At 43.7% G+C, this 27,520-nt stretch overlaps 1 protein-coding gene across 1 annotated transcript in view; it reads left to right on the forward strand.

Annotated features, from left to right (window-relative positions):
- Positions 1 to 27,520, forward strand: part of HERC2 (HECT and RLD domain containing E3 ubiquitin protein ligase 2) — a gene marked incomplete at both ends in the record, with an annotated part of 160,691 nt that overhangs the window by 23,824 nt on the left and 109,347 nt on the right. The window contains 12 exons of the mRNA XM_084253432.1: positions 10,236 to 10,373; positions 11,212 to 11,428; positions 15,611 to 15,711; positions 16,179 to 16,335; positions 17,528 to 17,638; positions 18,718 to 18,889; positions 19,501 to 19,674; positions 21,734 to 21,922; positions 22,670 to 22,821; positions 23,687 to 23,844; positions 23,934 to 24,047; positions 24,735 to 24,986. Coding sequence (XP_084109558.1) covers positions 10,236 to 10,373; positions 11,212 to 11,428; positions 15,611 to 15,711; positions 16,179 to 16,335; positions 17,528 to 17,638; positions 18,718 to 18,889; positions 19,501 to 19,674; positions 21,734 to 21,922; positions 22,670 to 22,821; positions 23,687 to 23,844; positions 23,934 to 24,047; positions 24,735 to 24,986 — 1,935 coding nt within the window. The remainder of the gene's footprint in view (positions 1 to 10,235; positions 10,374 to 11,211; positions 11,429 to 15,610; positions 15,712 to 16,178; positions 16,336 to 17,527; positions 17,639 to 18,717; positions 18,890 to 19,500; positions 19,675 to 21,733; positions 21,923 to 22,669; positions 22,822 to 23,686; positions 23,845 to 23,933; positions 24,048 to 24,734; positions 24,987 to 27,520) is intronic.

Raw genomic sequence — 27,520 nt, forward strand, 5'->3', positions numbered from 1 at the left:
AGACCGGGTGAAGGAGGAGTCAGAGTTCTCAGTGGCTTTTGCAGTCTTTTATTGGAATTTACCAGGTACAAGGCAGGCAGGAGCGCTGGGGGGCTGGGAGGAAGGTCTTCACTCTCTCTGGGCTCTCCGGCGTTCTCTGCTTCTCTTTTGGCTTCTGCTGCTGCTGGCGTCCTCGTGACGCCACCCTTAAAAGCCCAGTCTTAGCCCAGGTGCATCCCATCTACCTCTGCCCACACTACTCCAGGTGCCCGCCATCAGGCATGCATTCAGGACTGCAAGGATCCATCATCTATCCTGATGGCGGGAGGGCAGAAAAGCCTGACTTTTTTCCTTACCCTACATACATTTTCTCAATCTCAAGCATGTGGATGTCATTTCAGGTCATCTGATGTGGGAAATTTAGGAAATTCAGATTAACTAGGCTCCTATTGAGAAAACCAACCCAACTGTGCGCTGTGTTACGTAAGTTACCATGGTAAGTTACCACGTTAGGTCAACCAGTTAGCAAGTCAGTCTGATTTCTCCAAGGGTTCATCTGGATTACATGAATTTGGATCCTGTGTTTGAAAGTGCATTGATACATAAAAGATAGCAGTTTCTGAGAAATGTTTATCCCCCTTTCCTAGCTTTTTAAAAAAAAATATTTATTTTTGCATAGAAGAACTGGGGTGTAGGCCAGAGGTGTGGGGAGGAGGGAGTGAGGGATTCATCAGAGACAGCGGTGGGCAGAACAGATGGATCTACTGAAATACGCTGCTGAAGGGAGCAGTGGGTGACAGGAGAGGGCTGCTGTGGGTCACCTCCCTGGCTAGACATTGAACTCATGCTGCATTGGCTGGCAATAGCTTGATAGCTGAGACCTTAACCCCTGTACCAGCAGGAGGGCCCCCCCCTTTTCCCAGCTTTATTGAGATAAGATTAACACAAAACTTTGTGTAAGTTTAAAGCGTATACTGCATACACTTGGATCTGTGTACATGTTGTGAAATAACCAAAATAAGGTTAGCTAACACTTCCATCACCTCACATAATTACAATTTTTAAAATATGCAGTGAGAAAAGTTAAGATCTGCTCTTAGCAACTTTCAAGTGTATGAGATGCTATTGTTAACTACAGTCACCAGCTGTGCTTTAGACCCCAGAACTTACTCCTCTTATAACTGGAAGTTTAACCCTTTGACCAGTGTCTTCCTATTTCTTCTACTTCCCCAGCCCCTGTAGCCAGTCTGTTCTATGCGATGTTAGCTTTCTCAGATTTCGGATATAAGTGGGATTCTACAGTGTTCATCGTTCTCTGTCTGACTCATTTCACTTAGTGAAGTAAAGTGAGGCTGATTCACATTGCTGTAAGTGGCAGGATTTCCTGCTGTTTTTCTGGACATCTTTATCCTTTCATTCATTGATGAACACAGGTTATTTCCATGTCTTGACTGTAGTGAATAATGATGCATGAAACATAGGGGCACCAATATCTTTTTGACTTAGTGTTTTCATTTGTATATATACCCAGGAAAGGGATTGTTGGATGTTATTCTGTTTTTAATTTTTTTTAGAAACCTCCATGCATTCTTCCATAGTAGTTGCAGTGATTTACGTTCCCATCAACCCTGCATAAGAGTTTCACTGCTGGGCCTCCCCGGTGGCGCAGTGGTTGAGCGCTGGGTTGCGAAGCTGCCCGCGGCCTCTGCGACGCTGGTTCGATCCCCGGCTGCTCCCAGGCCACCGGAGGAGGGTCCCACATGGCGCGCAGACCTCTCCTGCCGCCCGCTGCTCCCCTCAGCAGTGTACTTCGGTCCTTCTGCCTGCTCTGCTCCCCGCTCTGGCTCTGGTGAATTCTCTCACCCTCCTGCACTTCTGACTGTACCCAGTGCATGTATAAACAAAACAAACAAATAAATAAATAAAACATGCCTAAATATTTAAAGTATTAGAAGTTTATTTCTTTCTGGGGAGTCTTTTTCTTTTTTTCCCTCTACTTTTTTTTTTTTTTAAACTTTTTACATCATTTATCATTGTTCATTTTTAAACAGTATTTGCTTCTCCCCACCCCCTCAGGTGTAGTCCCCATAGAGTTTCCTTCCCCAAGGCACCCGTGCACCATCACCTCAGTCCCCTGTGCTCCGCCCTCTCTCTCTCCCTCCGTCTGATCCCTCTCCCTCCTCCTCCCCTGCAGGATGTCTCTGATTTATAATTGTCCATTTTTGCTTTGTTGTGTTTTGTACTGTTATTTCTGGGGATTCTTGATTTCTGTTTTATTAGATTATATAAGCTCACTGGTCTTTTTAAACCAGTCAGTAGGAGTAGCACCATATTTAATAGACTTCATGGTTAATTTAGTAAACCCTTTCAGCCCTAAGAAAAGATACATACATAGCAAAGGACACTTAGAGTGGTATTTGATATCAACTTTACAGGTTTTCTGTTGAATGAGCCTGAATTATTATTACTATTATTATTATTATTATTTAAAGATTTATTTATTTATGCATACAAGAACTGGGGTACAGGCCAGAGGTGTGGGCGGTGGGAGGATCCACTAGAGACAGAGTGGGGAATAGAACAGGCAGACTGATTGAAATACACTGCTGAGGGGAGCAGCGGGTGAGTCAGGAGAGGTCTGCTGTGCCATGTGGGTTGCTCCCTGGCTGGGGATCTAACTCGTGCTCCAGTGGTTGTGGATTGCTTCATAGGTTGCGTCTTAACCACTTGCACCACCAGGGAATTATTATTATTATTTTTTTTTTAATAGAGGCATGGTTTTATTTATTTATTTATTTATTTGTTTGTTTGTTTTGTTTATACATGCACTGGGTACAGTCAGAAGCGCGGGAGGGTGAGAGAATTCACCAGAGCCAGAGCGGGGAGCAGAGCAGGCAGAAGGACCGAAGTACACTGCTGAGGGGAGCAGCGGGCGGCAGGAGAGGTCTGCGCGCCATGTGGGATCCTCCGCCGCTGGCCGGGGAGCAGCCGGGGATCGAACCGGCGCCGCAGAGGCCGTGGGCAGCTTCGCAACCCAGCGCTCAGCCGCTGCGCCACCGGGGAGGCCCACCAGGGAATTATTTTTAATCATACAAAGCTCCACTATAGCTTTTACCCTAAAACAAATCTGGTCACCATTTTGGTGTCTGGCCTTGCAGTTGGCTTGTGAGGTGCACAGACCCTCAGCCAGCAGGGCTTTCCTAATCAGCCCAAGCCTCTGGACAGGGTAGACGCTTCTGCACAGTCAGGTGGCCAGAGTGTATTTCAGTAAAGCCTGAGATGCCTCAGAGGTAAGTTACTATTATTTATTACAAGAAGAGAAGGTGTTGCCTGTAAATCTAATGCAACTCATTTGTACATGCTGAACTTTGCAAAATTTGTATCTGGCTATTGATGAAACAGCACACTTACTTCATGGAGCTATTGAGTTAATTTATGATTTCCATGACGTGTGCAGAACAATTCCTGGATCCCAGTGTGCACTGCTGAAAGCTTTGTGGTTCTCACAGTGGTTGGTTAAATGCAGGCAGGGGGTCAGCGTCCTGTTCATGAGTTTTCTTGTCCCCATTAGCCCCCTGCATTGGGCACAGTGCCGCCACTGGCACACAGGAGGTGCAGTTCTAGCATGAATGCTGGTCACAGTACGAGTTCGATCCCCCAGCCGGCCAGGGAGCTACCCACATGGCACAGCAGACCTCTCCTGACTCGCCAGCTGCTCCCCTCAGCAGCAGCAGAACAGGCAGACTGACTGCATAAAGCCAGCTTGTGAGGGCCTGCCTGCTTTTGCTTTTGACTAGAGGAGTTGCAGCAGGAATGAATTCAAATCTTTTGTGTCACATTTATTTTTAAATTCAGTGTTAGAACTTTAAAAAAATTTAGCTTTTAAAAATGACTCAATCTGGGGGCCTCCCCGGTGGCGCAGCGGTTGAGCGCTGGGTTGCGAAGCTGCCTGCAGCCTCTGCAGCTGGTTCGATCCCCGGCTGCTCCCCGGCCACCGGAGGAGGGTCCCACATGGCGTGCAGACCTCTCCTGCCGCCCGCTGCTCCCCTCAGCAGTGTACTTCGGTCCTTCTGCCTGCTCCGCTCCCCGCTCTGGCTCTGGTGAATTCTCTCACCCTCCCGCGCTTCTGACTGTACCCAGTGCATGTATAAACCAACCAAACAAACAAATAATAAATAAACAAATAAATAAGACATGCCTCTAGAAAATTAAAAAAAAAAAAAAGACTCAATCTGGGGGCCTCCACGGTGGTGCAGGGGGTTAAGTCTCAGCTCTATCAAGCTGCTGCCAGCCACTACAGCATGAGTTCGATCCCTGGCCAGGGAGCTGACCCATATGGCGCAGCAGACCTCTCCTGTCTCACCCACTGCTCCCCTCAGTAGTGTATTTCAATAGATCCACCTGTTCTGTTCCCCACTCTGTCTCTGGTGAATCCTCTCACACTCCCCCCTCCCCTGGCTGACACCCCAGTTCTTTTTTTTTTTTTTGAAGATTTATTTATGCATACAGGAGCTGGGGTTCAGGCCAGAGATGCGGGGGGTGAGAGGATTCACCAGAGACAGAGCGGGGAGCAGAACAGGCAGACTGACTGAAATACACTGCTGAGGGGAGCAGCTGGCGAGTCAGGAGAGGTCTGCTGTGCCATGTGGGTAGCTCCCTGGCCGGCTGGGGGATCGAACTCGTACTGCAGAGGCTGCAGACAGCTTCATAGTGCTGTGCTTAACCCCTTGTGCCACCAGGGAGGCCCCCCCCCAGTTGTTCTATGTATTAAATAAATAACAATAAAGCTTTAAAAAAAGTCATCCATTAAGAGATTTCAACGGATTACGCAGAGTTTCAGTAAGGAGTAAGTTTCTTTCCAGGCCTGTTCTCCAGACATGGACTTTTAACGTCTTTCCAGAGCTTATATATGGGATATAGTACACATATGAAATACGTAATTTATTTTGAATAAAAAGAAAACCATATAGAACTAGAAGAAATGTACAAAAAGTGTGAAAGTACAGCATTTAGCATCTAAGCCTCAACATTTGGCTTGACTTTTCTTTATCCTGTGAAATCATTAAATCTACCCTCTGCACCCAAGTCCATAGAATGGAGGAAGCTTTCGTGAATGGGCGAGGACCATGCTCAGAATGCAGCACCCGAGCCTGTGGGCAGCTGCTCGTGGCCATGAGCCATCATGGGTAGTGCCGGAATCGTAACTTCCTTCCTGTCTCTGTCAGCTCTTCCAGCTCTTTCTCCCTCTGCGGTCCCAGGAACTTTGCTGAAATGTGTCTCCCAGGGAGACACTCACTGAGTTGAGCCTTGTTGTGCAGGTCATTCATTGATTTGTTCATTGGTTCACCTGACTTGGGGGGTGTCTGTCAGTGAGGGGGTTGTAGGTACTGGATGAATGAGCCAGATGATGGTGAGTGAATCAGGCATGGCCCCCGCATTTCTGGAGCTTCTGTTCTAACTGGGGCAATGGTTGAAAGCTGGCAGTGGGAAGAAAACAGAGCAGAGTGATTCGGGAAACTTCCAGGGAGGGTTCCTGAGATCCTGTACCAGGCCCTGTGCTCAGTCCCTCATCCTGCGTGTCTCACTCACCTGCCTCATCTGCCTTCTTCACGTACCTCTCCCTGGCCCTGCCTCATTTATTATGCTTCCTACTCCTTCACCCTCCATTGCTTGCTCATGCTCCTCACCCTGCCTTGGAACAACTCTGCACTTAGCCATGACCCACGGGGGTTGGCTCTGTTGTTGTGCACCATAGCATCAAGCAGGCACAGGGCACACAGCAGGAGTCTGGTGAGCGTCTGTGTAATGAATCAGTGAGCGGCCTCCTGCTACCTCGTACCTTTAGGCCAACTGGCGCTGAGCAGACTGTCCTGGGGAGGATGGGACACTGACATGTTCTTTATTGTGTCACTCAGATGGGTGCTTTGAGCTGCTTTGCTCTACAGAGTATTCTTTGTAAATTTTATTTCTGCATCTTTTAAAAATCCCATAATTGATTTGGTAAGATGACTTTATATTTTTCATTTGAGACTAATTTTCCTATTAAATGACCTCAGGAATCTTTGTCCTTAATCTGTTGCTGCAGATTTTTTTTTTTAAAGATTTATTTATTTATACAAGCAAATACACTGCTCCGGGGAGCAGTGGGCGCGGCAGGAGAGGTCTGCGTGCCATGTGGGTCCCTCGCCTGTGGCCGGGGATGGAACCGGCACTGCAGAGGCTGTGGGCAACTTCTCAGCCCAGCGCTCAACTGCTGTGCCACCAGGGGAAGCCATGCAGATGTTTTTTGTGAGGTCATATTACCAGTGTTACATTTGTAATAAAGTGAACTAGAAATAATGAATGTTGCACTGTGTCTTTACAGTACAGATGAGTCAAGGTGTTTGAACGGCCACTTCCTTGTTTGTGTGCCATTAGAAAGTTTTCACAACCAAAATCTCTTCAATTTGTGCTTGTACTTCTCTGTAACTAAAAAACAAATTTCATTCTCCTACGAAAACATATATAATAGCTATTTTTAATAATATTTGGTTAATTATGATCCTTAGTGTGCTGGTTAATTTTATCTGTAAATTGACTAGTCCATGGTACCTTGATATTGGTCAAATATTATGAATTTTTTTTTGGTGAATGTGTCAGCTGGATGAGATTCACATTTAAATCCATGGACTTGGGTAAAACAGATTATCCTCCGTATGTGGGTGGGCCTCATCCAATCAGTTGAAGAGCCAAACTACTAAATAGAAAAAACACTGACTTCTCCTCCAGTAAGTAGGATTTCTGCCAACTCACTGCGTTTGGTTTAAACTGCCAGTCAGCTGCTCTCTGGGTCTCTAGCCTGCAGGTCTGCTGTGCACATTTTGGACTTGCACCTCCACAAGACTGTGCGCCAGTTCCTCCATTACCTTAACCCATGTGTGTGTATGTATGTGCATATGTTCACACACATGCACTTGTATGTATAAATGTGTACTCACGCACACACACGCCACCATTTTGTTGATTTTGTTTTTGTAGAGATCCTTGACTAATATATATGTTACCCATAGTTTTTTTTAATAGTCTATTTTAAGGAGCAAATGATAGTGAACATGCTTTTTTAAAGGTAGTGATTAAAGTAAAACAAAAAATAAGTGAACCTTCTTCAACAGAGGAATGCATTTGGTGGCTTTGGAGTCGTGGTGGCCCTCCTCTTCAGGCCGTGCCACTCCCTCTCTCCAAGATCAGGTCTGTCTCATGTAAGGTCACACTCACTATGTCCAGTGAGTCGTGGATGGTTGACTCATGGAAACAGCACCAAGTCGCTGCCCCTCCCCATATAGTCCCTCCACACAGGTGTAGTAACTGCATGTAGCCATTGGAGGTGGCTTTTGAGTTTTCACTGATGGCAGAATTGAGGTTCAGAGAAGCTAACTGACCTAATGCATAACAGCTTGTCTGGGGTTGAATTCTGAGAGGTTTTTTGTTTAGGACATTTTTCTCATCCTTGAGCAAAGTTAAAAAATTAACAACCCCCTGTTCTTAGTCATAAAATTCAATAGCGATTATTTCATTATTTTTAGTAAAAAGATAAGTAGTTGCACATGAGTGCAACGGTGACTTGTCCTTTCTCTCATTCGTCTTGTTTTTTGAAAACTTTGTAGGCTTCTGTGTGGCCTTAATTTATTCTATTAAGAGTGGCTTTAGTATGTTAAACTTCCACTGTAGTTCAGTCAGTTGCAACGCCTTGTCTTAGTAAAACTTTTATTTTCTAGGCCAGTGGTTCTTAATCCTGGCTGAATATTAAAAATTAACATTCAATAATAATTAAAACAATATATCTGGGAACTTAATAATGCTGCTGCCCAGACTCACTAAATCAGAATCTCAGGTACTGGAATTCAGGCATGGGGTTAAAAATATGTGTGTGTGTGTGTGTGTGAAAAATATATGTGTGTGTGTGTGTCTGTCTCTCAAAGCCCCTCACCCTGTGCTTCTGTTATATCATGAGGGTTGAGAACCTTTCCTATGTTTTAAGTAGATCTGTAGAACTTAATTTAGAGGTGCTATATGCTTTTACTTTTGTAATGTGTATTTAATTCCAAGGAGTTTGGGTATTTCTGTAAACATGAGAGGTGGTGTTAACCAGAGCTGTGTTAGGAGGGTTCAAGAATGGGACCCAGGAATGTGCTGGTGACTGAGCCTGTCTTGGGACTCAAGGGCAGAGGGTCACCTGGCTCCTCTCACTCCTCAATTCCTAGCCCACCATTTCTAAGATCCTTTGAAAAGTTTTCCTTTTTAACATGTTTGTATGCCCTTCTGTTTTTATGGCTTCACATATACAATATGTGCTCTACGTGTGCTTTGGTTTATGTGAATGGAATGTGCGGTTCCTTAGCCACAGTTTGCTGCTGGTGCTGTGAAGCACTTAGTTGTTAAGTTGCACCCAGGGTATGTTAAACCATTTTGCATTTCAGTGCTTCACGCTTCTGATGATGGGCCACCTCCAAGGTACCCTGGTGGGCCTGTAGCACCTAGAAGAGCGCCTCATAACTCAGGTTGCACCCTGGTCTAATTGTGGGTTCCCCTCCGGCCAGGAGTGCTGAAGTATGTGCTTCTAATCCCATGTTTCTACCAACACCTGGCACTGCTTGGTTATTGAGCAGATCATCCAGAGCTTACTCGCTGACACATGTCCAGGCACTTGGGATAGTCAGTAAATGAAATCGGATGAAAAGGGGTAAAAACCCTGTCACTGAGCTTACTTTTTAGCTTTCTAACAATCTCCGATTTGGTGAGTGTAAATTATTATTTTATTTTATTTTTTATTTATTTATGCATACAAGAACTGGGGTACAGGTCAGAGATGCGGGGTTGAGAGGATTCACCAGAGACAGAACAGGAAAGGTGCATTGACTGAAATACACTGCTGAGGGGAGCAGTGCATGAGTTAGGTGAGGTTTGATGTGGCATGTAGGTTATCTCCCTGGCTGGGGATTAAACTCGTGCTGCAGTGGCTGTGGATAGCTTCATAGTGCTGCCTCTTAACCCCTTGCGCCATGAGGGAGGCCTGTATTTTATGGTTTTAATTTATGTTTCTAAGAGTGAGTTTGAGTTATCTCAAACTAATGATATCTCAAACTAAGATAGCTAATGCTATCTCAAATAGCATTAGCTATTTGCGGTTTCTTCTTTCTATCAAATGCCTGATTTTTCTTACAGAATACAGGAATTTCTTGTCACTTGGTTTAGATGCTTTTAGATATGTCTTACTTTTTGCAATATGATATAATCTCACAGATTTAGGTGTATATTTGTAATTATGTCATTTAGAAAATAATTCATATGGTAAAGGCTGCCTAGAAGGGAACATGTTTACATGTGAAGATTAAGATTTGTTCTCCCTTCACGTGGTTGTGTAAGTAGTTTTGTGGCATTTGCTTTTGACTGAAATTTTAAATTATCAGAGACCCACAGTCATAATTCTGAGTTTTTCTCTTGGGTACCAGTGCTCTTTTTTTTTTTTTTTTTTTTTGATTTATTTATTTATGTAAGAACGGGGTACAGGCAAGATTTGTGGGAGGGTGAGAGGACTCACCAGAGACAGAGTGGGGAACAGAACAGGCAGACTGACGAAATACACTGCTGAGGGGAGCAGCGGGTGAGACAGGAGAGGTCTGCTGCGCCATGTGGGACCCTCACCATGTGGGACCCTCACCGGCCGGCCAGGATCGAACCGGTGCTGGAGAGGCTGCGGACAGCTTCACAGCGTGGTGCTCAACCTCCTGCGCCACCAGGGGAGGCCCAAGGGTCCCAGTGCTCTTGATTTCTGTCAGTGGCAGGAGTTCTGTGTAGCAGTGGTTCTACTTGATGGTGGAGTGGGGCATTGTATAAAGCCTAAAATGATTGTTGGGTTATATTCCTATGGACATACAGCAGTTAATCACTGGATAAAAGTTAAATGTCAAGACCAAGGGTCTTAGTTGTGACATGTAGGAAATTGATGAAATATCATTTTGCAAGCTGTTCTTCAAAGAAGAATTTGATAAAATGGTTTCTTTGTTAAAAGGGTTACTACCGGATTGTTCCTCACCTTGTAAATCATGTTGAGCCTATTACAGTGATGATTCATGTAATTTTTTTTTTAAATCATCAAACTTTCTGTTAATAATATGTATTGTAACTGAATTACCATTTCTGGGAGGGTCATTTGCAGAGACAAGAGGATGTTATTTTGAAAAGTAATTTACAGATTTAAAAATAATTTAATTTTCCAGATGATGGTGTTGACTCTCAAAGTGGAACAAAGAAAGAGGATCTGAATGATAAAGAGAAAAAGGATGAAGAAGAAACTCCTGTGCCTGCATATAAGGCCAAGGCAATCCTAGAGAGCTGGGTGTGGGGCAAGCAGCCAGGTATTAGCATCTTCTGGGATTGTGGTGCTTTGGAAAGCTTGAGTGGCCCTCCTTTTCTGGTTATCAAGATGGACTTTTTTGGGTCATGGAATTAAAAACAAATTAATTCAGACTTTTTTTAATATTGTGGTAAAATATGTGTAACAAGCAATTTACCACTTCTCATTTTTAAATGTACAGTTCAGTGCATCCATCACCTCTGTTCCAGAACCTTATCATCTTCCCAGACTGAAAGCTTACAACAATAACATCCCTTTTATTCTTTCTTTACTCCTTATTCTAGAATCTACTGTTTTAGGATTTTGATTAATTATATATAAATAGAATCATAGAAATTTGCCCTTTTGTGTTTTCTTTTCCATTTTTTCAAGTTTCATTTTTATTTATTTATAGTGGTTTTGAGTATACCTTTTTGTATAGCTTTTTTTTTTTTTTTGTATAGCTTTTGAGTGGTTTGTCTAGGTGTAATACATACATTATATACAGAACTCACCACAATTGTATATCATAGAAACTAGGAGTGGTCTGTCCCTAGTACCACTGGGGACCTTCTTGGGGTGACCTTGAACAAGTTCTCTGTGTCTCAGTTGCCTCCTCCGTAAGCGTACAGCGCTACTGCTTGATGGTGGCAGTGAGAGGTGATGAGCTAAGATGGGTCAAAAGTTTTTACAACCACTTTTGGTACATCCTAAGCACCCAAGTGTTACCTGTTACTATTAAGCATTTTCTCCACCTTGCAACAAACTGCTGTAGATCCTGAGAGGTGGGATATCTCTGCCTTGTTTCTAGATGTGAATAAGCTGAAGAAGCATCTCTCTGTGATGTTTTCTTTTTCCAGATGTGAATGAGCTGAAAGAGTGTCTCTCTGTATTGGTGAAAGAGCAGCAGGCTCTGGCCGTCCAGTCAGCCACCACCACCCTGTCAGCTCTGAGACTCAAGCAGAGGCTGGTCATTTTGGAGCGATATTTCATTGCCTTGAATAGAACTGTTTTCCAGGAGAATGTCAAAGTTAAGTGGAAAAGCAGCATTTCTGTGCCTCCTGTGGACAAAAAAAGGTAATATTGTGAACAAGAAGAGTTCTGATACCAGCCAAATAGAAAATTCAGACTGCTTTGTTTAGGAAAGCTTAATTTAGACTTTAAAAATAAGGTCATCTATGACATTTTCCTTTTCCCTTGTTTCCGTTTTCATTTATTTCCTAAAATGTGGAGAATGGCGTTGCCAATTTGCTCATGTAGTGATTTGTTTAGCTGATACATTATTTGTGCACGCTGGGCATATAGGTCATGCAGTATAGTCAGTGTCATTATTTTAAAGGTCCTATTCTGTCAGTAACTTTAGAAGCCAGCCAGAGGTTTAGATGTCTATACTTGAAAATGGGATGGGAACCTTACATTCTTTTTGTTTTGCTTTGGATAAGAAATAGATTGTAATATTTACTCATAGCTAGTTTAGGTGTTTCATTTTTTCCTTCCTAATATGGCTTTTGTATTTTATTAGATGATGCTTTTAGGCATATAGTTTTTAGTATGTTGCTATACATCAAGCAGATTTTCCTCTGAGGCATTAACTAATAGTCACCAGCATGCATAAATTAAGGCTTTGTGTAAAATTGCATTTGTTGCTGTCTACCAGACTTTTGTTCTCATGAGAGTAGACTAAATGATTTCTACATAGAACCCATATTTTATATAGTTGGCTTTGTGTGAGTGTAATATTAACTAGCTCCCTAAGGAACATATGGAAAGTACAGGAGGTAGAAAGAAGCAGGGGTAAAAATAAAAAATCATCTTACCTCCCAGAGAAAAGAAGTGTTAAATCTAGCATATTTTCTTGGGTTTTTTTTTTTTCTTTCTAAATCTAGTTGAAATCATATTACATGTCATATATTTGGGAAGTAGTTTTTTTTTTTTTTTAAAGATTTATTTATTTATTTATTTATACAAGCACTGGGTACAGTCAAAAGTGCGGGGGGGTGGGCCTCCCAGGTGGCGCAGTGGTTGAGCGCTGGGTTGCGAAGCTGCCCGCGGCCTCTGCGGCGCCGGTTCGATCCCCGGCTGCTCCCCGGCCACCAGAGGAGGGTCCCACATGGCGCGCAGACCTCTCCTGCCGCCCGCTGCTCCCCTCAGCAGTGTACTTCGGTCCTTCTGCCTGCTCTGCTCCCCGCTCTGGCTCTGGTGAATTCTCTCACCCTCCCACGCTTCTGACTGTACCCAGTGCATGTATAAACCAAAAAACAAAACAAACAAATAAATAAAATAAATAAGACATGCCTCTAGAAAATTAAAAAAATTAAATTAAATTAAAAAAAAGTGCGTTTTTATTTTATTTTTTTTATAAAATTTTATTTTATTTTTTTAATTTTCTAGAGGCATGTCTTATTTATTTTATTTATTTGTTTGTTTTGTTTTTTGGTTTATACATGCACTGGGTACAGTCAGAAGCGCGGGAGGGTGAGAGAATTCACCAGAGCCAGAGCGGGGAGCAGAGCAGGCAGAAGGACCAAAGTACACTGCTGGGGGGAGCAGCGGGCGTGGCAGGAGAGGTCTGCGCGCCATGTGGGACTCTTGCCGGTGGCCGGGGATCGAACCAGCGCTGCAGAGTCTGCGGACAGCTTCACAGCCCAGTGCTCAACCACTGCGCCACCAGGGGAGGCCCTGTTTGGGAAGTAGTTTTAAGATGAATTAGATCAGTGACAGGGGAGAATTCCTGCCTGTTTCACTATAGCCAGCAGCACCTTTCACTCCTTCCTTCTACTCTGGAGAGTGAGTGACTCTATGCTGGTCACTGATCATAGAGGGGTTCTGCCTATATGGGTGGTAGATTCTAGATTCTCCACCCATGGCTGTGTGTTCGTTAAATCAATAAATTTCCTGTAATGCAAAAGTGACCCAGAGCCCAGCTGATTTTCCTTTGTATCTTTTTCTTTGTGGTGACATAAAGGCCGATGGATTAATTGAAATCTATCTCTCATCAAATGGAGGAAATTTGCAAAATTAAAACATACCTTTTTATTTTGAGATAATTGTAGATTCACTTGCAGCTGTAAGAAGCCGTGCAGAGAGACTGTACCTCCTCTATCCAGTTTCTCTCATGGTAGCCACTGGCAGATTATAGCTCAGTATCACAACCAGGCTGTCTTTTTATGTGTCCTGTTCTGATTTCCCATGTTTTATAAGCTCTCAACTTTGTGCGTGTGCATGCGTGTGCATACATGTTTCCATGTGATTTATCAGATATGTGGATGTCCCTCACCACAGTGATATGTAGTGATGTTTCTAAACTTTTGTGGATTTTTTTTCCTCATTTCTCAATTTATTAACTAGTGGGGAGTTTGCCATTTTTGTGGAACCAACTTTGGGTTGGATAGTTGACAGGTGCAGATGGGAGTAGGTCCAAGCTATTTCTTTTTTTTCCTCTTGCACATCTGTAAAAGAGCTGCATATTGAAGATTTAACAGTTCTTACACTGTACAGATTTGGAACTGCTCAGCTCTTCTGCAGGGGTAAGATCCCAATTATTTCAGGGGAATCTCAGTATTGTGCTACTTCTGGGGCAGCTTTTTCAAAGGGCACTCAGGCACCCTCATCTGAATAGACTGTATGTGTGCTTTCTGTCTTAAAGATTGCAAGGCTTACACATCTGTATCTTGTAATGTTTATATCTCTTACTCAGAAGTAAAATTGAAATCTCTGATTCTTGTCTCCCAGGAACTGATCAGTTTCTTGTGTCTCCTCCTGAGCGTCCCATCACTAGGCACAGAGGAGCATCTGGCTGCCACAGTGGGGTCCCGTATTCTTCACTGCTCACTTTACCTGACACTGTGCCTTGAGATCATTCCATGTCATTATCTGTTTTTTCTCTCATTTTTGTTACCCATTTTTAATAGCATTTCTTCTTCTTCTTCTTTTTTTTTTTTTTTTTTGTGGGACCCTCGCTGGCGGCCATGGAACGAACCAGCACTGCAGAGGCTGCAGGCAGCCTCGCAGCCCAGCGCTTAACCACTGCGCCACCAGGGGAGGCACAAGCATTTCTTATTTTTTCAAAAGATTTATTTATTTATGCATACAAGAGCTGGGGTACAGGCCAGAGGTGTAGGGGGTGAGAGGATTCACCAGAGACAGAGTCGGGAACAGAACAGGCAGATTGACTGAAATACACTGCTGAGGAGAGCAGTGGGTGAGACAGAAGAGGTCTGCTGTGGGTTGCTCCCTGGCCGGGAATTGAACTTGTGCTGCAGTGGCTGCAGATAGCTTCATAGGTTGCATCTTAACCCCTTGTGCCACTAGGGAGGCCCTAAATTTTTTGAAATAATTTTTAGGGTAAACCATTTGTGTAATTTAAAAACATGCAAAATGAAGCCATGTCTTTATATATATATATATATATATATATATATATATTTATTTATTTTTATTTAAATTTTATTTTTATATTCCCCATACAATTACAACCCCCTTATTTTGACCCCAAGCCCTCCTTTCCCCACCCCCCAACCCCTTAGAGTGTTTCTGGTTCACAGTTGTTTGTTGATTTTGATATTTTCTTTCTTATAGTTATTCTTTTTCCTGGTCCCTTATTTAAGTGTTCTAGATTCCTGCTATGAGTGAGACCATCCGGTATTTTTCTTTTTCTTTCTGGAAGCCATGTCTTTTTAAATTAGCGCATCTACATAATAAAAAAGTAAAACACTTGGGAATGATGAACATTATAGGTAGGAGAGGCAGCCTCAGCAGGGTAGGGGGAGGAAGGAGGACAAGTGCATAGGGCCTCTGTATCTGGCAGCCATGTGGACCTTTCAAAAAGGGGAAAGAACCAAAGTAAATATGGCCAAATGTCTAGATTCTGCAGACCCATAGTCTTAGACGGTTGTTCTATTTATTCTCTGAGTGATCCTTACCTGCCTTTTCTTTCCTACATGAGCTCCCCCTGCCCTTGGCTTATGTATCTGTTTACTTTCTACTTGCATCTGCCCTCACCGACCCCACACCACACCATCTCCCTGAGCTTATTTCATGAGCACGTTTCTGAGTTGTTGAAAATTCTTTATAATTTCTTTACCTTAAGGAGGAAACTTCCTTTACAAATGACGTAGTTTAAACAACAAAACTTAAAAGTCACGTGTGATTCTGTTGCCTAAAGAATACCATTGATCACCTGTGATACAAATCTGTTTGTGATCATGATTTTATTTTGGTATTTGCGCACTTCTCACCACTCCTGTGTGTCCTCTGCAGCTCCCGGCCCACAGGCAAAGGTGTGGAAGGACTTGCGAGAGTCGGGTCCCGAGCAGCCCTCTCCTTCGCCTTCGCCTTCTTGCGTCGGGCCTGGCGCTCAGGTATGTGTCTCCCTCCTCCATGGGGAGACGTGGGTTCGCCCCTCATCTCTGCACCTTGAGCCCCTGGGCCCATCCCATATGCTCTCTGTGCCTCCTTGTTCTTTGAGTGTAAATGAGAGACTTCAGAATCTATTTGACTTTCAGGTCTGTGCTTCTTTTAAAAAGAGTGTTGAATACACACACACCTGGTATACCACTGCAGTGGAGTGCCTCCTTATTGTTTTATTTTCTAGAAGAGTAGGAATTGCTTGTGTGAGAGTTATAAAAGGACTATTTTGAGGCAACTAGATTAAATTTTAGTCTCTAGAGTCTTGGAATAGCTCTTTGAGAGGAAACTAAGAGTTGAAAACGTGGCAGTGGTGTCCTCTCAGGCTGAGGGGAGGAGGCCCCACTGGGAAAGTCGGGTAGCTTGGCTCTTCCGTGCTGCCAGGGAGTGGGTGCCTTCTCTGCTGCTTGTGTGTGCCTAGGGGAGGATGCGGACCTCTGCAGTGAGCTGCTGCAGGAGTCCCTGGATGCCCTGAGAGCCCTGCCCGAGGCCTCACTCTTCGATGAGAGCACAGTGTCCTCTGTGTGGCTGGAGGTGGTGGAGAGAGCAACCAGGTTCCTCAGGTCTGTCGTGACAGGGTGAGTTCCTTCCATTCCCATCTTCACAGTCTCCTTTCGCCCTCCTCTCTCTCGAGCTAAGAGACTCGGTAGGTTGGTTCTTGCACTGTGTTTCCAGCACAACCTCAGCCCTTTGATGCTAGATCCTGGTCCTCAGCTTTTTCATGTTTGACTTTTGACACTCTGTTGGACCCTTCGGAAGGTGTCATATTGAATGGAATGGGAAATGCCTTTGTAACCTATTTTTGTCAGATATTTTATGATTTGGGGATCAGTCACTTAGAAGTGTTAGAGCACCCATGTGTGCCTTGTTGAGAATGTGGGTGCCACGGTTCTGAGTGATGGGTATTGCCTTAATAGACAACATGGAACTAAAGAGCTACTCAAGATCAAGATCTTTTTAGTGTGAAAATACTTGAATGTGAATCATTTTCCTTAAGGAAAACCGTGGACTTTGGTCTTGGGTGCTATGCATTTTGGTGATGGTTTTTAAATTTAAAGAAAATGTGTTTTCTCAATAAAAAAATTAACAGCAAAGAGAAATGTAGAGGAAAAGTGAGTCCCTTCTCCATCTCATGCGAGGTCACTGCTGTGCCCTTTCTGGTGAGCAGGGACACCGGCGGTCTCTGTGCCAATGAACTGCTTTGGGGTTTAGGGTTGAGGTCCTGAAAATAGATCTGGAATTAATTTAAAAACTTCAACTGTAATGGTGATGTTGAAGGATCCTTTTTCGCCCATCTTGAGTTAAGGATACGTGTTAATTTTTGTTGTGGAGCAATTAAAATGATTTCTTTAATCAAAGATAACTTAGATGTTTTACCTATGGATTCTCAGGTTTTAGAACTTGGTTGTCTAGTTCTGTAGAGTAATGTTGATACTCAAACAGCCTCACACTTCATTGAAACTGGAAACATATCTAAACATTTTTCTACTTCTTTTGAAGAGTGATGTAAATAAATTTATGCTACAGAAACTTGAAATATGTCTTCTGATATAATCTATAATTAATGATATCTGAATAATATTTTTAATGACAGCATCTTTATAAGTTAGTTGTATACTTTAACGTCTCTGAATACATTTAAGTCTAGACACATATGAGTAGCAAGTCTCAGAAACTTGATACTGAATGGTAGAATATATAATTAACTTAATACCTTAGTATTTAAGTGCTAATGTTACCTTCTCCCTGCACCCATGGCTGTCGTTTCAGGGATGTTCATGGGACGCCTGGTATCAAAGGGCCGGGGAGCATCCCTCTGCAGGACCAGCACCTGGCCTTGGCCATCCTGCTGGAGCTGGCTGTGCAGAGAGGCACACTGAGGTGAGGCGCTGCAAGGCTGTGCTTCTGTATTCAAACATTGCCTGCATTTTGTGGCATTTCATAGAATCTCTATTGATGGCAGCAAATGTGTCATAGTTATATAATCAAAGAACCATGTCCCAGACCTCTCTCATTTGTTCATACCTGGGCTTACTTAGCTTTTCTTCACTTTTTTTATTTTCAGTTTTCTAGTTGTATGAAAACTTCTTTTTTCGCCAATTAAAATTAATTTTTCAAATTATTATTCATGAATGTAAGATCCTCAAAGTTCCCTGTAGCAAGTGCTATTTGAGCTTCTTTTTTTTTTTTTTAAAGATTTATTTATTTATGTGTACAAGAGCTGGGGTACAGGCCAGAGATGTGGGGGGTGGGAGGATTCACCAAAGACAGAGTGGGTAACAGAAAAGGCAGACTGACTGAAATACAGTGCTGAGGGGAGCAGTGGGTGAGTCAGGAGAGGTCTGCTTTTCCATGTGGGTAGCTCCCTGGCTGGGGATTGAATTTGTGCTGCAGTGGCTGTGGCTAGCTTTACAGGCTGCATCTTAACCCCTTGTGTCACTAGGGAGGCCCTTAACTGGCTTTATGAGCTTCTTAACTGGCTTTATGCTTCTTACCAACAGAAGGTAGAAGTCTTGTGCTAAAATCTTGGTGAGATTTTACTGCCAAGAATTATTTTCATGGCATTATTTTTGCTTCCATTCAAATCTAAAGTAGTTCTTCAATTTTTCTTGGTTGTCTGATTTTATTTTATTTTTAAAGATTTATTTATTTATGCCTACAAGAGCTGGGGTACAGGCCAGAGATGCAGGGGGTGAGAGGATTCACCAGAGACAAAGTGGGGAACAGAACAGGCAGACTGACTGAAACATGCTGTCAGGGGGAGCTAGTGGGTGAGACAGGAGAGGTCTGCTGCATCATGTGGGTTGTTCCCTGGTGGGCTGGGGATCGAACTGATGCTTCAGAGGCTGCGGATTGCTTCACAGTGCAGTGTTTAACTCCTTGTGCCACCAGGGAGGCCCTGTCTGATTTTATTTTTGACAGACCATGGCAAAGAAACTGAATCTGTTTTTCTCTTTCAGCCAAATGTTATCTGCGATCCTGTTGTTGCTTCAGTTGTGGGACAGTGGGACGCAGGAGACTGACAATGAACGCTCTGCCCAGGGCACCAGTGCCCCTCTGCTCCCTTTGCTGCAAAGATTCCAGAGCATCATCTGCAGCAAAGATGCCCCACATGCAGAGGGTGACACCCATGTATGTATCATAAGGAGACTTGGCATTTACATCGTTCTCTTCATTTCTGTTATTCTAAGATATTTAGAATTTTGTTAACAAGTGGTGGTGGTTGGCGTTGGTGGGCAGTGTGCTTTTGGCAATTACAGCATTATGGCAGGTGTGGGGTGTATACTGAAGGTCAATGTTGAGTTGCAGTTGATGTGGCTAATCTCATACAAGCGCATTAGGTTTCTCCAGCGTGGGCAGCATTTAAAACAAGTGGGTTTTTGTTTTTAGTTTTCACAGCCAATATGAGTGCAGTGCTGTGTTCCTAGGAAGTTTGCTCTGCCTAAGGTCCTTGGGGGGTGAGCCTGCAGGGAGGCTGGGCTGTGTCAGTGACCCATGTGGAGTCTGCCCATGGTCTCAGTGCATGTGTGCGTGGTCAAAGTATAGACGTGCAGGTCCCACTGTGTGGTAGGTGTATAGATGAGTGGGTCAGTGCCCTAGCAACACTTAATGTCTGGTAGCCAAACAGAGCAGATCTGTAGATAATGCGTGACCGTGAGTACCAAAAATAGAATAGTTAAAGGCTAATTGTGTTATTTAATTATTTTCACTGTTTCTGAAAATGCTTGTTCACTTCTCTTTAGCTTCTGTCTGGCCCTCTGAGCCCCAATGAGAGTTTCCTGAGGTATCTTACTCTCCCTCAAGACAATGAACTCGCCATTGACTTACGACAAACCGCGGTCGTCGTCATGGCACACCTGGACCGCCTGGCCACGCCCTGCATGCCGCCTCTGTGTAGCTCGCCAACCTCTCATAAGGTTTGTGTGTGTGGGGGGTATTTATCCTGCAGTCATTGCCCCTCCCTCACCCTTGTCCTGGGCCTGTGTGGAGACTCACTTTCTCTGGTATTGGGGGGCAGCTGATTTACAACATTAAGTATGCTGGAGTATAGGGGTTGTGAGTGGTCAGAGTGAGTGAGGTGCACGCTGATGCCACAGGGGTTGAGGAGCCCCTGTTCCAGGTTCCAGATTCAGGAGCCACATCTCCAGAGAGCTTGCTTTTATCCATACAGCACATGCCATCCTGCCTTCCTCACAGAGGTTCTGGTGCCGTTTTGTACACTCAGAGCTCTGGACTTTCTGTAGTAATGCTGGTTATAGCAGTAACAGCACCAGTAGACCAGTGTGCCTGCCCAGAGACTGCACACAAATATACCCACAAATAAACAGTGGTATCTGATTGTCATAGTGCTGTGCCATTGTATAAATAAAACTGTCAGTTGAGATGGAAGTGCATTTTGCCAGGGTCACACAGAGTAACTCTGGATTTGAATTCAGGTTTTCCAAGGTGAAGAGCCTGATTTTTAACGTGAAGAGCATTTATTTCATTTTGAAATTATTTTTTTACAGACAAATAATTTATTCACATGGTTCAGAAATCAAAATTCAATGCAAAGACACACGGTCACTTCCATCTCCCATCCCCATCTACTGGCTTCCCTACTTGCTGCTTCCCACTTGTGTGTATATCCTTCAATGTTCTCTGGAATGAATATGTAGTAGCAGCATGTCACACTACTTCTGTCGCTTGTTTTTCACCCACAGTATACTGAAGAGCTTTCTGTGTCAAAAGCAGAGCTTCTCTATTTTTTTTTAAAAACAGCCTACTTTGTCTTCTCTGTGTGATGTACCATGATTTTTTTTATTGTCTTTATTGTTTTTTTAAGTGTCTTCTATTGGTGGACACTTGTGTTGCCACAAGTTTGCTAATCAGTGCTGTTTATGTACATTTGCTTCTCTGTGTGTACATTCACATGTGTACTATCGCCAAGTTGTTCCCACATGACTTGACCCCTTTCACCTTCACCGACAGTAGTGATACTTTTCTCTCAGCCTGTGCTTAGATTTCCAGGGTTCTGCATTGTTATGATGCAAAATGGTAAGCTGATTTGGTTTGAGCATTGTTTTTTTTTTTTTTTTTTTTTTTTATTTTTATTTTTTTATCTTTTTTTTTTTTTTTTTAATAGAGGCATGTTTGTTTATTTATTTATTTGTTTGTTTGTTTTTGTTTATACATGCACTGGGTACAGTCAGAAGCGCGGGAGGGTGAGACAATTCACCAGAGCCAGAGCGGGGAGCAGAGCAGGCAGAAGGACCGAAGTACACTGCTGAGGGGAGCAGCGGGCGGCAGGAGAGGTCTGCGCACCATGTGGGACCCTCCTCCGGTGGCTGGGGAGCAGCCGGGGATCGAACCGGCGCCGCAGAGGCTGCGGGCAGCTTCGCAACCCAGCGCTCAACCGCTGCGCCACCGGGGAGGCCCTGGTTTGAGCATTGTAAAGTGTGTTTACAGTGTGGATTACTTAGCAAGGCCTGATGAAATAAAATGCTGTGTAAAAATAACCTGTTTAGTCACTTTATCTTAGCTGTTAACTAAAGGAATATATGAGTTCTTTCAAATCAGCTTCATTCTTTTTTTTTAAAAAAGATTTATTTATTTATGCATACAAGATCTGGGGTACAGGCCAGAGGTGTGTTTTTGTGGGGGGGGGGGAGGATTTACTGAGACAGTGGGGAACAGAACAGATTGACGGAAATACACTGCTGAGGGGAGCAGTGGGCGACTCAGGAGAGGTCTGCTGCGCCATGTGGGTAGTACCCTGGCTGGGGATCGAGCTCGTGCTGTGGAGGCTGCGGACAGCTTCATAGGTTGTGTCTTAACCCCCTGCACCACCAGGAAGGCCCTAAGTCAGCTTCTTTCTTTACTTTGTTCTTACCTCATAGTGACTCAGTATTGCCCTTAGCATAGGATGTTCATACTTTTCACAAAGAAGTTTTCTTGCTGCTATAAAGAAAAATGTTTTCTTTTATTATCTTACAGGGATCGTTGCAAGAGGTCATAGGTTGGGGGTTAATAGGATGGAAATACTATGCCAATGTGATTGGACCAATTCAGTGTGAAGGCCTTGCCAACCTGGGGGTCATGCAGATCGCCTGTGCAGAGAAGCGCTTCCTGATCTTGTCTCGGAACGGCCGCGTGTACACGCAGGCCTACAATAGTGACACACTGGTGGGTGTCCTGAAGGTTCCCTACTATGGGTGGTGGAGATGTCTAGTCATTCTTCAAGTCCTTTGATTTCTGAAGACCTATGAGTATTTATTCGTTGTATATTATTAGTTGTGTTTAATCTCAATTGTAATCATTTTTGTCAAGATTTTGGGACAGATGAACTTCTTAGTTGTTTAAGATCCGGAACTTCACACAGTGACACTCATTGCCAGTCATGGTTCCCATTGGCTAACTGACTTTTTTTTTAAAAAGATTTATTTATTTATGCATATAAGAACTGGGGTACAGCGGTGTGTGGAGGTGAGAGGATTCACCAGAGACAGAGTGGGGAACAGAATAGACAGATTGACTGAAACACACTGCTGAGGGGAGCAGCAGGTGAGACAGGAGAGGTCTGCTGCTCCATGTGGGTAACTCCCTGCCCGGGGATTGAACTTGTGCTGCAGTGGCTGCGGACAGCTTCAAAGGTTGCATCTTAACCCTTTGCACCACCAGGGAGGCCCATGTTAACTGACTTAACCAATAGACTCGCTTGACTCAGAGGGCCAGGTGGTAACAAATGAGGGAATCTGTTCTTGTGGGGCTGGTGGCAGGTCTGGGCATGTTGGTGCTAGATGGGGCAGCTGCCAGAGGGTCATGGTCAGTCAGAAGAGGGTTTGTTAAAGTAAGAGGTGTAGTTGAGGAGAGTCACTGTTTTCATTGTCCTTAAACTGATGCCTAATTTTCTTTATATTTTCACCTCTTTAGGCCCCACAGCTGGTCCAGGGACTTGCCTCAAGAAACATTGTAAAAATCGCTGCGCATTCTGATGGTCACCACTACCTGGCCTTGGCGGCCACGGGAGAGGTGTATTCCTGGGGCTGTGGGGACGGCGGACGACTGGGCCATGGGGACACAGTGTACGTGTACTCCTGTAACTGACCTCTTTCTTTTTAGGATACTTTAAAAAAAAATAGAAAGGAAAAGTGGTCTGGTGTTTTTCCAATTTTTTTTTTCTACTTATTTATTTATTTTTTTGTAAAAGAACTAAATGGTAGGCCAGAAATGTGAGGGGTGAGAGGATTCACCAGAGACAGAGTGGGGAGCAGAATAGGGGTATTTTTTACTGAAATCCACTGCTAAGGGGAGCAATTGGCGAGACAGGAGAAGTCTGCTGTGCCATATGTGGGATTCCCTGGCTGGGAATTGAACTCAGGCCATAGTGGTGATAGTGCTGAGGCTTAACTCCTAGGCCACCAGGGAGGCCCCGTGTTTTTCAGCTTTTCTCATATATAGGGGTAGGATAAAGAGGGCTGCCAATCGTTTCCTTTGCTCCTGCTGTTTTCTTTGGGCCCCTTTGCACTCTTGCTTACTCCTTACCTTTAGCTCCTGGCAGTCACTGATCTTCTAGTCACTGTGTGGTATCTTATTTCTAGCTCTTTGCCTTAGAGTTCCTGAGCTTCAGCCACATCATTGGGCATGTCAGTTCATTTCTCCCTGCTGAGCAGTCTGTCAAGTGGATGGGCCAATGCTTTGACCTCTCAATGAAGCAGTTGTGGACTTGATTGTGTGACACTGTAACAGATACTGTTTAGATATTCCTGCTGGATTCCAGGCTTGGCGTTGGGGCCCACTTAAAAAATGGAGGTGTTACTTGTTTGATTTAAGATATCTGAAAGACTTGTGTCTTGATGCTGATAGTTTAGCCCTGAGGTGATACATTTTTTTTTTGTTGTTAGGAAATGCCTAGAAAGGCATTCACCTTTTCCTCCTTTCTCTCTACAGGCCTCTGGAGGAGCCTAAGGTGATCTCTGCCTTCTCTGGAAAGCAGGCTGGGAAGCACGTGGTGCACATCGCGTGTGGCAGCACATACAGCGCAGCTATCACTGCCGAGGGGGAGCTCTACACCTGGGGCCGGGGGAACTACGGCCGCTTGGGCCATGGTACATCTAGTCTGAGCCTGCTCAGGTGGGAAGTGGGACATTGCCTTTTCAGAGGGACTGGCATTAATGCGCGTCCTGTCTGTTTGCAGGCTCCAGTGAAGACGAGGCCATTCCAATGCTGGTAGCTGGGCTCAAAGGATTAAAGGTCATTGACGTGGCCTGTGGGAGCGGGGATGCACAGACCCTTGCTGTGACTGAGAATGGTACGTGGAGGATGCTGCTCTGGGCAGACTCAGGATAAGTAGGGCCCCTTCCCTGGAGGGAGTGAACTTTGGAGAGGAGTGACCCTCAAGCAGCTGCTCTGTTGTTCCTCTCTGAGTGAGTGTGGGCCGGAGTGTCCTCGGCAGAGGCCCAGAAGTTACACGACTTGGACTTCTCTTGTGCCTAGCCAGCTTGCTGGTTAGCAGCCATCATCCTTCCTATGTGGCATTCTGTTTTTATTTTTAAAGATTTTATTTCTGTTTGTGCATACAAGAACTGGGGTGCAGGCCAGAGGTGTGGGAGTGAGAGGATTCACCAGAGACAAAACAGAACGGGAGCAGAGCAGGTGGATCTACTGAGATACACTGCTGTGGAGAGCAGTGGGCCAGACAGCTCTGCTGCGTCATGTGGATTAACTCCCTGGCCAGGGATCGAACTCAGGCTGCGATGGCCAGTGATAGCTTGATACTGCTGAGACTTTAATCCCTGTGCCACAAGGGAGACCCTGTGACATTTTGCTTTTTAACTAAATATCAGAGTTAAAAATAGAATAATTGATGTTTTAAAATGTTTCTGATTGTTATTATAATGTTTGCTAATGTTTAGCCATCCTGATTGCCAGTGATAAGCCCTTTAAAAGTTCCAGTAAGATGTACAGTGATTTTTTACTTAAATATGTATTTTTTTAGGTCAAGTGTGGTCTTGGGGAGATGGTGACTATGGGAAATTGGGAAGAGGTGGTAGTGATGGCTGCAAAACACCAAAACTGATAGAAAAGCTTCAAGACTTGGATGTGGTCAAAGTTCGATGTGGAAGTCAGTTTTCTATTGCGTTGACGAAGGATGGCCAAGTTTATTCATGGGGAAAAGGTGACAACCAAAGACTTGGGCATGGAACAGAGGAACATGTTCGTTATCCCAAACTCTTAGAAGGCTTGCAAGGTGAGTATAAAATGTAAACCTAAAACCCTTTGAGGCAGTTTCTTTAGTACCTTTTTAAACTTTGCAGGTCTTTCTTTTTTTATTTTTTTAGGTTTATAAAAAATCTTATGTAAGTCTGTTTAGTCTTGTGTCCCATGAGCACCCATCCATCCAGAGGTTTTTCTTTTTAACTTTTTTTTAATGTTAACATTTATCATTTTTTACATTTTTTTAGACAATATTTGCTTCCCCCATCCCCTCAGATTGAGTCCCCATAGAATTTCCTTCCCCAAGGCACCTGTGCCCCATCACCACAGTCTGCTGTGCTCCTCCCTCCCTCCCTCCCTCTCACCCCTCTCCCTCCTCCTCCCCTGCAGGATGTCTCTGATTTATAATTGTCTGTTTTTGCTTTGTTGTGTTTTGTACTGTTATTATTTTTTTTCAACTCATGTCTTATTTGGTTCCCCTACATTCCTGTTATAAGTGAAACCATCTGATATTTTTCTTTTTTCTTCTGGCTTCTTTCACTGAGCATAATTCCTTCTAGCTCCATCCATGTTGCTGCAAATGGCATGAGTTTATCTTTTTTGATTGCTGAGTAATAATCCACAGTGTATATGTACCACATCTTCTTGATCCCATCATCTATTTTTTGGGCATTTGGGTTGTTTCCAGTGCTGCAATAAACATAGGGGTACAGGTGTTCTTTTGAATCAATGTTTTTGTGTCCTTTGGGTAGATCCCTAGGAGTGGAATTGCTGGGTGGTATGGTAGCTCCATTTTTAGTAGACTGAGCAACCTCCAGACAGCTTTCCATAGTGGTTGGACCAGTTTGCACTCTGGAGCCACCTAGTGACATAGGGTTTTTCTTTTCTTTCTCTGACATTCCATGGATGGACCATTGTGACAAACTTTTACTGACCTCTTGTTAGGTGTAGATAATAATCAGAAAGTTGTTTGACTATATTAAAAATGACTTAGAATTGTCACTAAATTTTACTTAAAACTCGTTCAGTTTTACTAATATTTAAAGTATGGATGAGGTTGGTGTGAGGTGTATCAGGTGGGGCCTGTGGTGCTTTATCTGAAGAGTGACCCGACTTTTTAGAATTTATTTATTTATTTGTTTGTTTGTTTGTTTGTTTGTTTATTTTTAATTTATACATATAAGAACTGGGGTACAGGCCAGAGACATGGGGGTGAGCGGATTCACCAAAGACAGAGTGGGAAGCAGAACTGGCAGACTAACTGAAATACACTGCTGAGGGGAGCAGTGGGCAAGTCAGGAGAAGTCTGCTGCGCCATGTGGGTCACCTCCCTGGCTGCGGATCAAACTCATGCTATAGTGGCTGCAGTGTGCTTCATAGTGCTGAGACTTAACCCCTGTGTCACCAGGGAGGGCCCTGACCTGACTTTTTCTTAAAGGGTCAGATTATAAGTATTTTAGATTTAAGAGCCATACTCTGTCCCATCTGCTTAGTTCAAGCTACTGTTGCAGCTTGAAAGCAGCCATAGACAATGTGTAAACAAGTGGGCCTGGCTATGTTCCTATATAACTTTGTTCACAAAAACAGACTTTGGGCTGCATTTGGCATGATTGCTAAAGTTTGTTGTTTCCCTGTCCTGGATTCTTTGTTTATGCTGGATGCTTCTTTTGTTAAGGAAGTTTGAAAGTCAGACATGTAAGTGGCATTTGTCACATCCATTGTTCATCATTTTTTCTTAAAGCGTGTGAATATTTTGATGGCTAGAAATTTTGTGTGCTCATGCGGTGTTTATTTTTTTCTAAGCTTCTGAGGTAAGTTGTACAATTTGTTTGTTACAGAGCTGTGTTTGAGTGTCATTTGCTTTTTTATTTATATCTTCTATTTTTTTTTTAAGATTATTTATGCATACAAGAGCTGGGGTATAGGCCAGAGATGCGGGGGTTGAGGGGATTCACCAGAGACAGAGTGGGGAACAGAACAGGCAGACTGACTGAAATACACTGCTGAGGGGAGCAGCGGGTGAGTCAGGAGAGGTCTGCTGCTCCATGTGGGTTGCTCCCTGGCCGGCTGGGGATTGAACATGTGCTGCAGAGGCCGCTGCGGATTGCTTCATAGTGCGTTGCTTAATCCCTTGTGCCACCAGGGAAGCCCTAGATCCTTTTCTTTAGTGAAGAAAGTAAGCTTCCTCAGCTAAATTTATTAGCTGAAGAAAATAACTTACTAAAGGAGTATTTAAGTGATTGTTGATGCAATTGTTTTGGTTTACATTTGCATCCAAAGAAATAAAATACTTATGTATAAAGCTAATAAAAATGTAGAAATCTTTATTTGAGCAAATGTATAGAATTGATGAATGTAATCAAAGAGGGACTAAATAAATGAGAGCTAGTCCATGTCATGAATAGGGAGACTCAATATTTTCAAGATTCATTTCTCCCCAACTTGATCTATAGATTCAGTGCAACTCTAATCAGAATCCTGACACATTTTATGGATATCAACAAACTGATTCTAAAGTTTATATGGAGAGATGAAAGACCCAGAAAAGCTAACACAGTGTTGAAGAAG

Source organism: Talpa europaea (assembly GCF_964194135.1).
Source record: "Talpa europaea genome assembly, chromosome: 14".
NCBI classification, from domain to species: domain Eukaryota; kingdom Metazoa; phylum Chordata; class Mammalia; order Eulipotyphla; family Talpidae; genus Talpa; species Talpa europaea.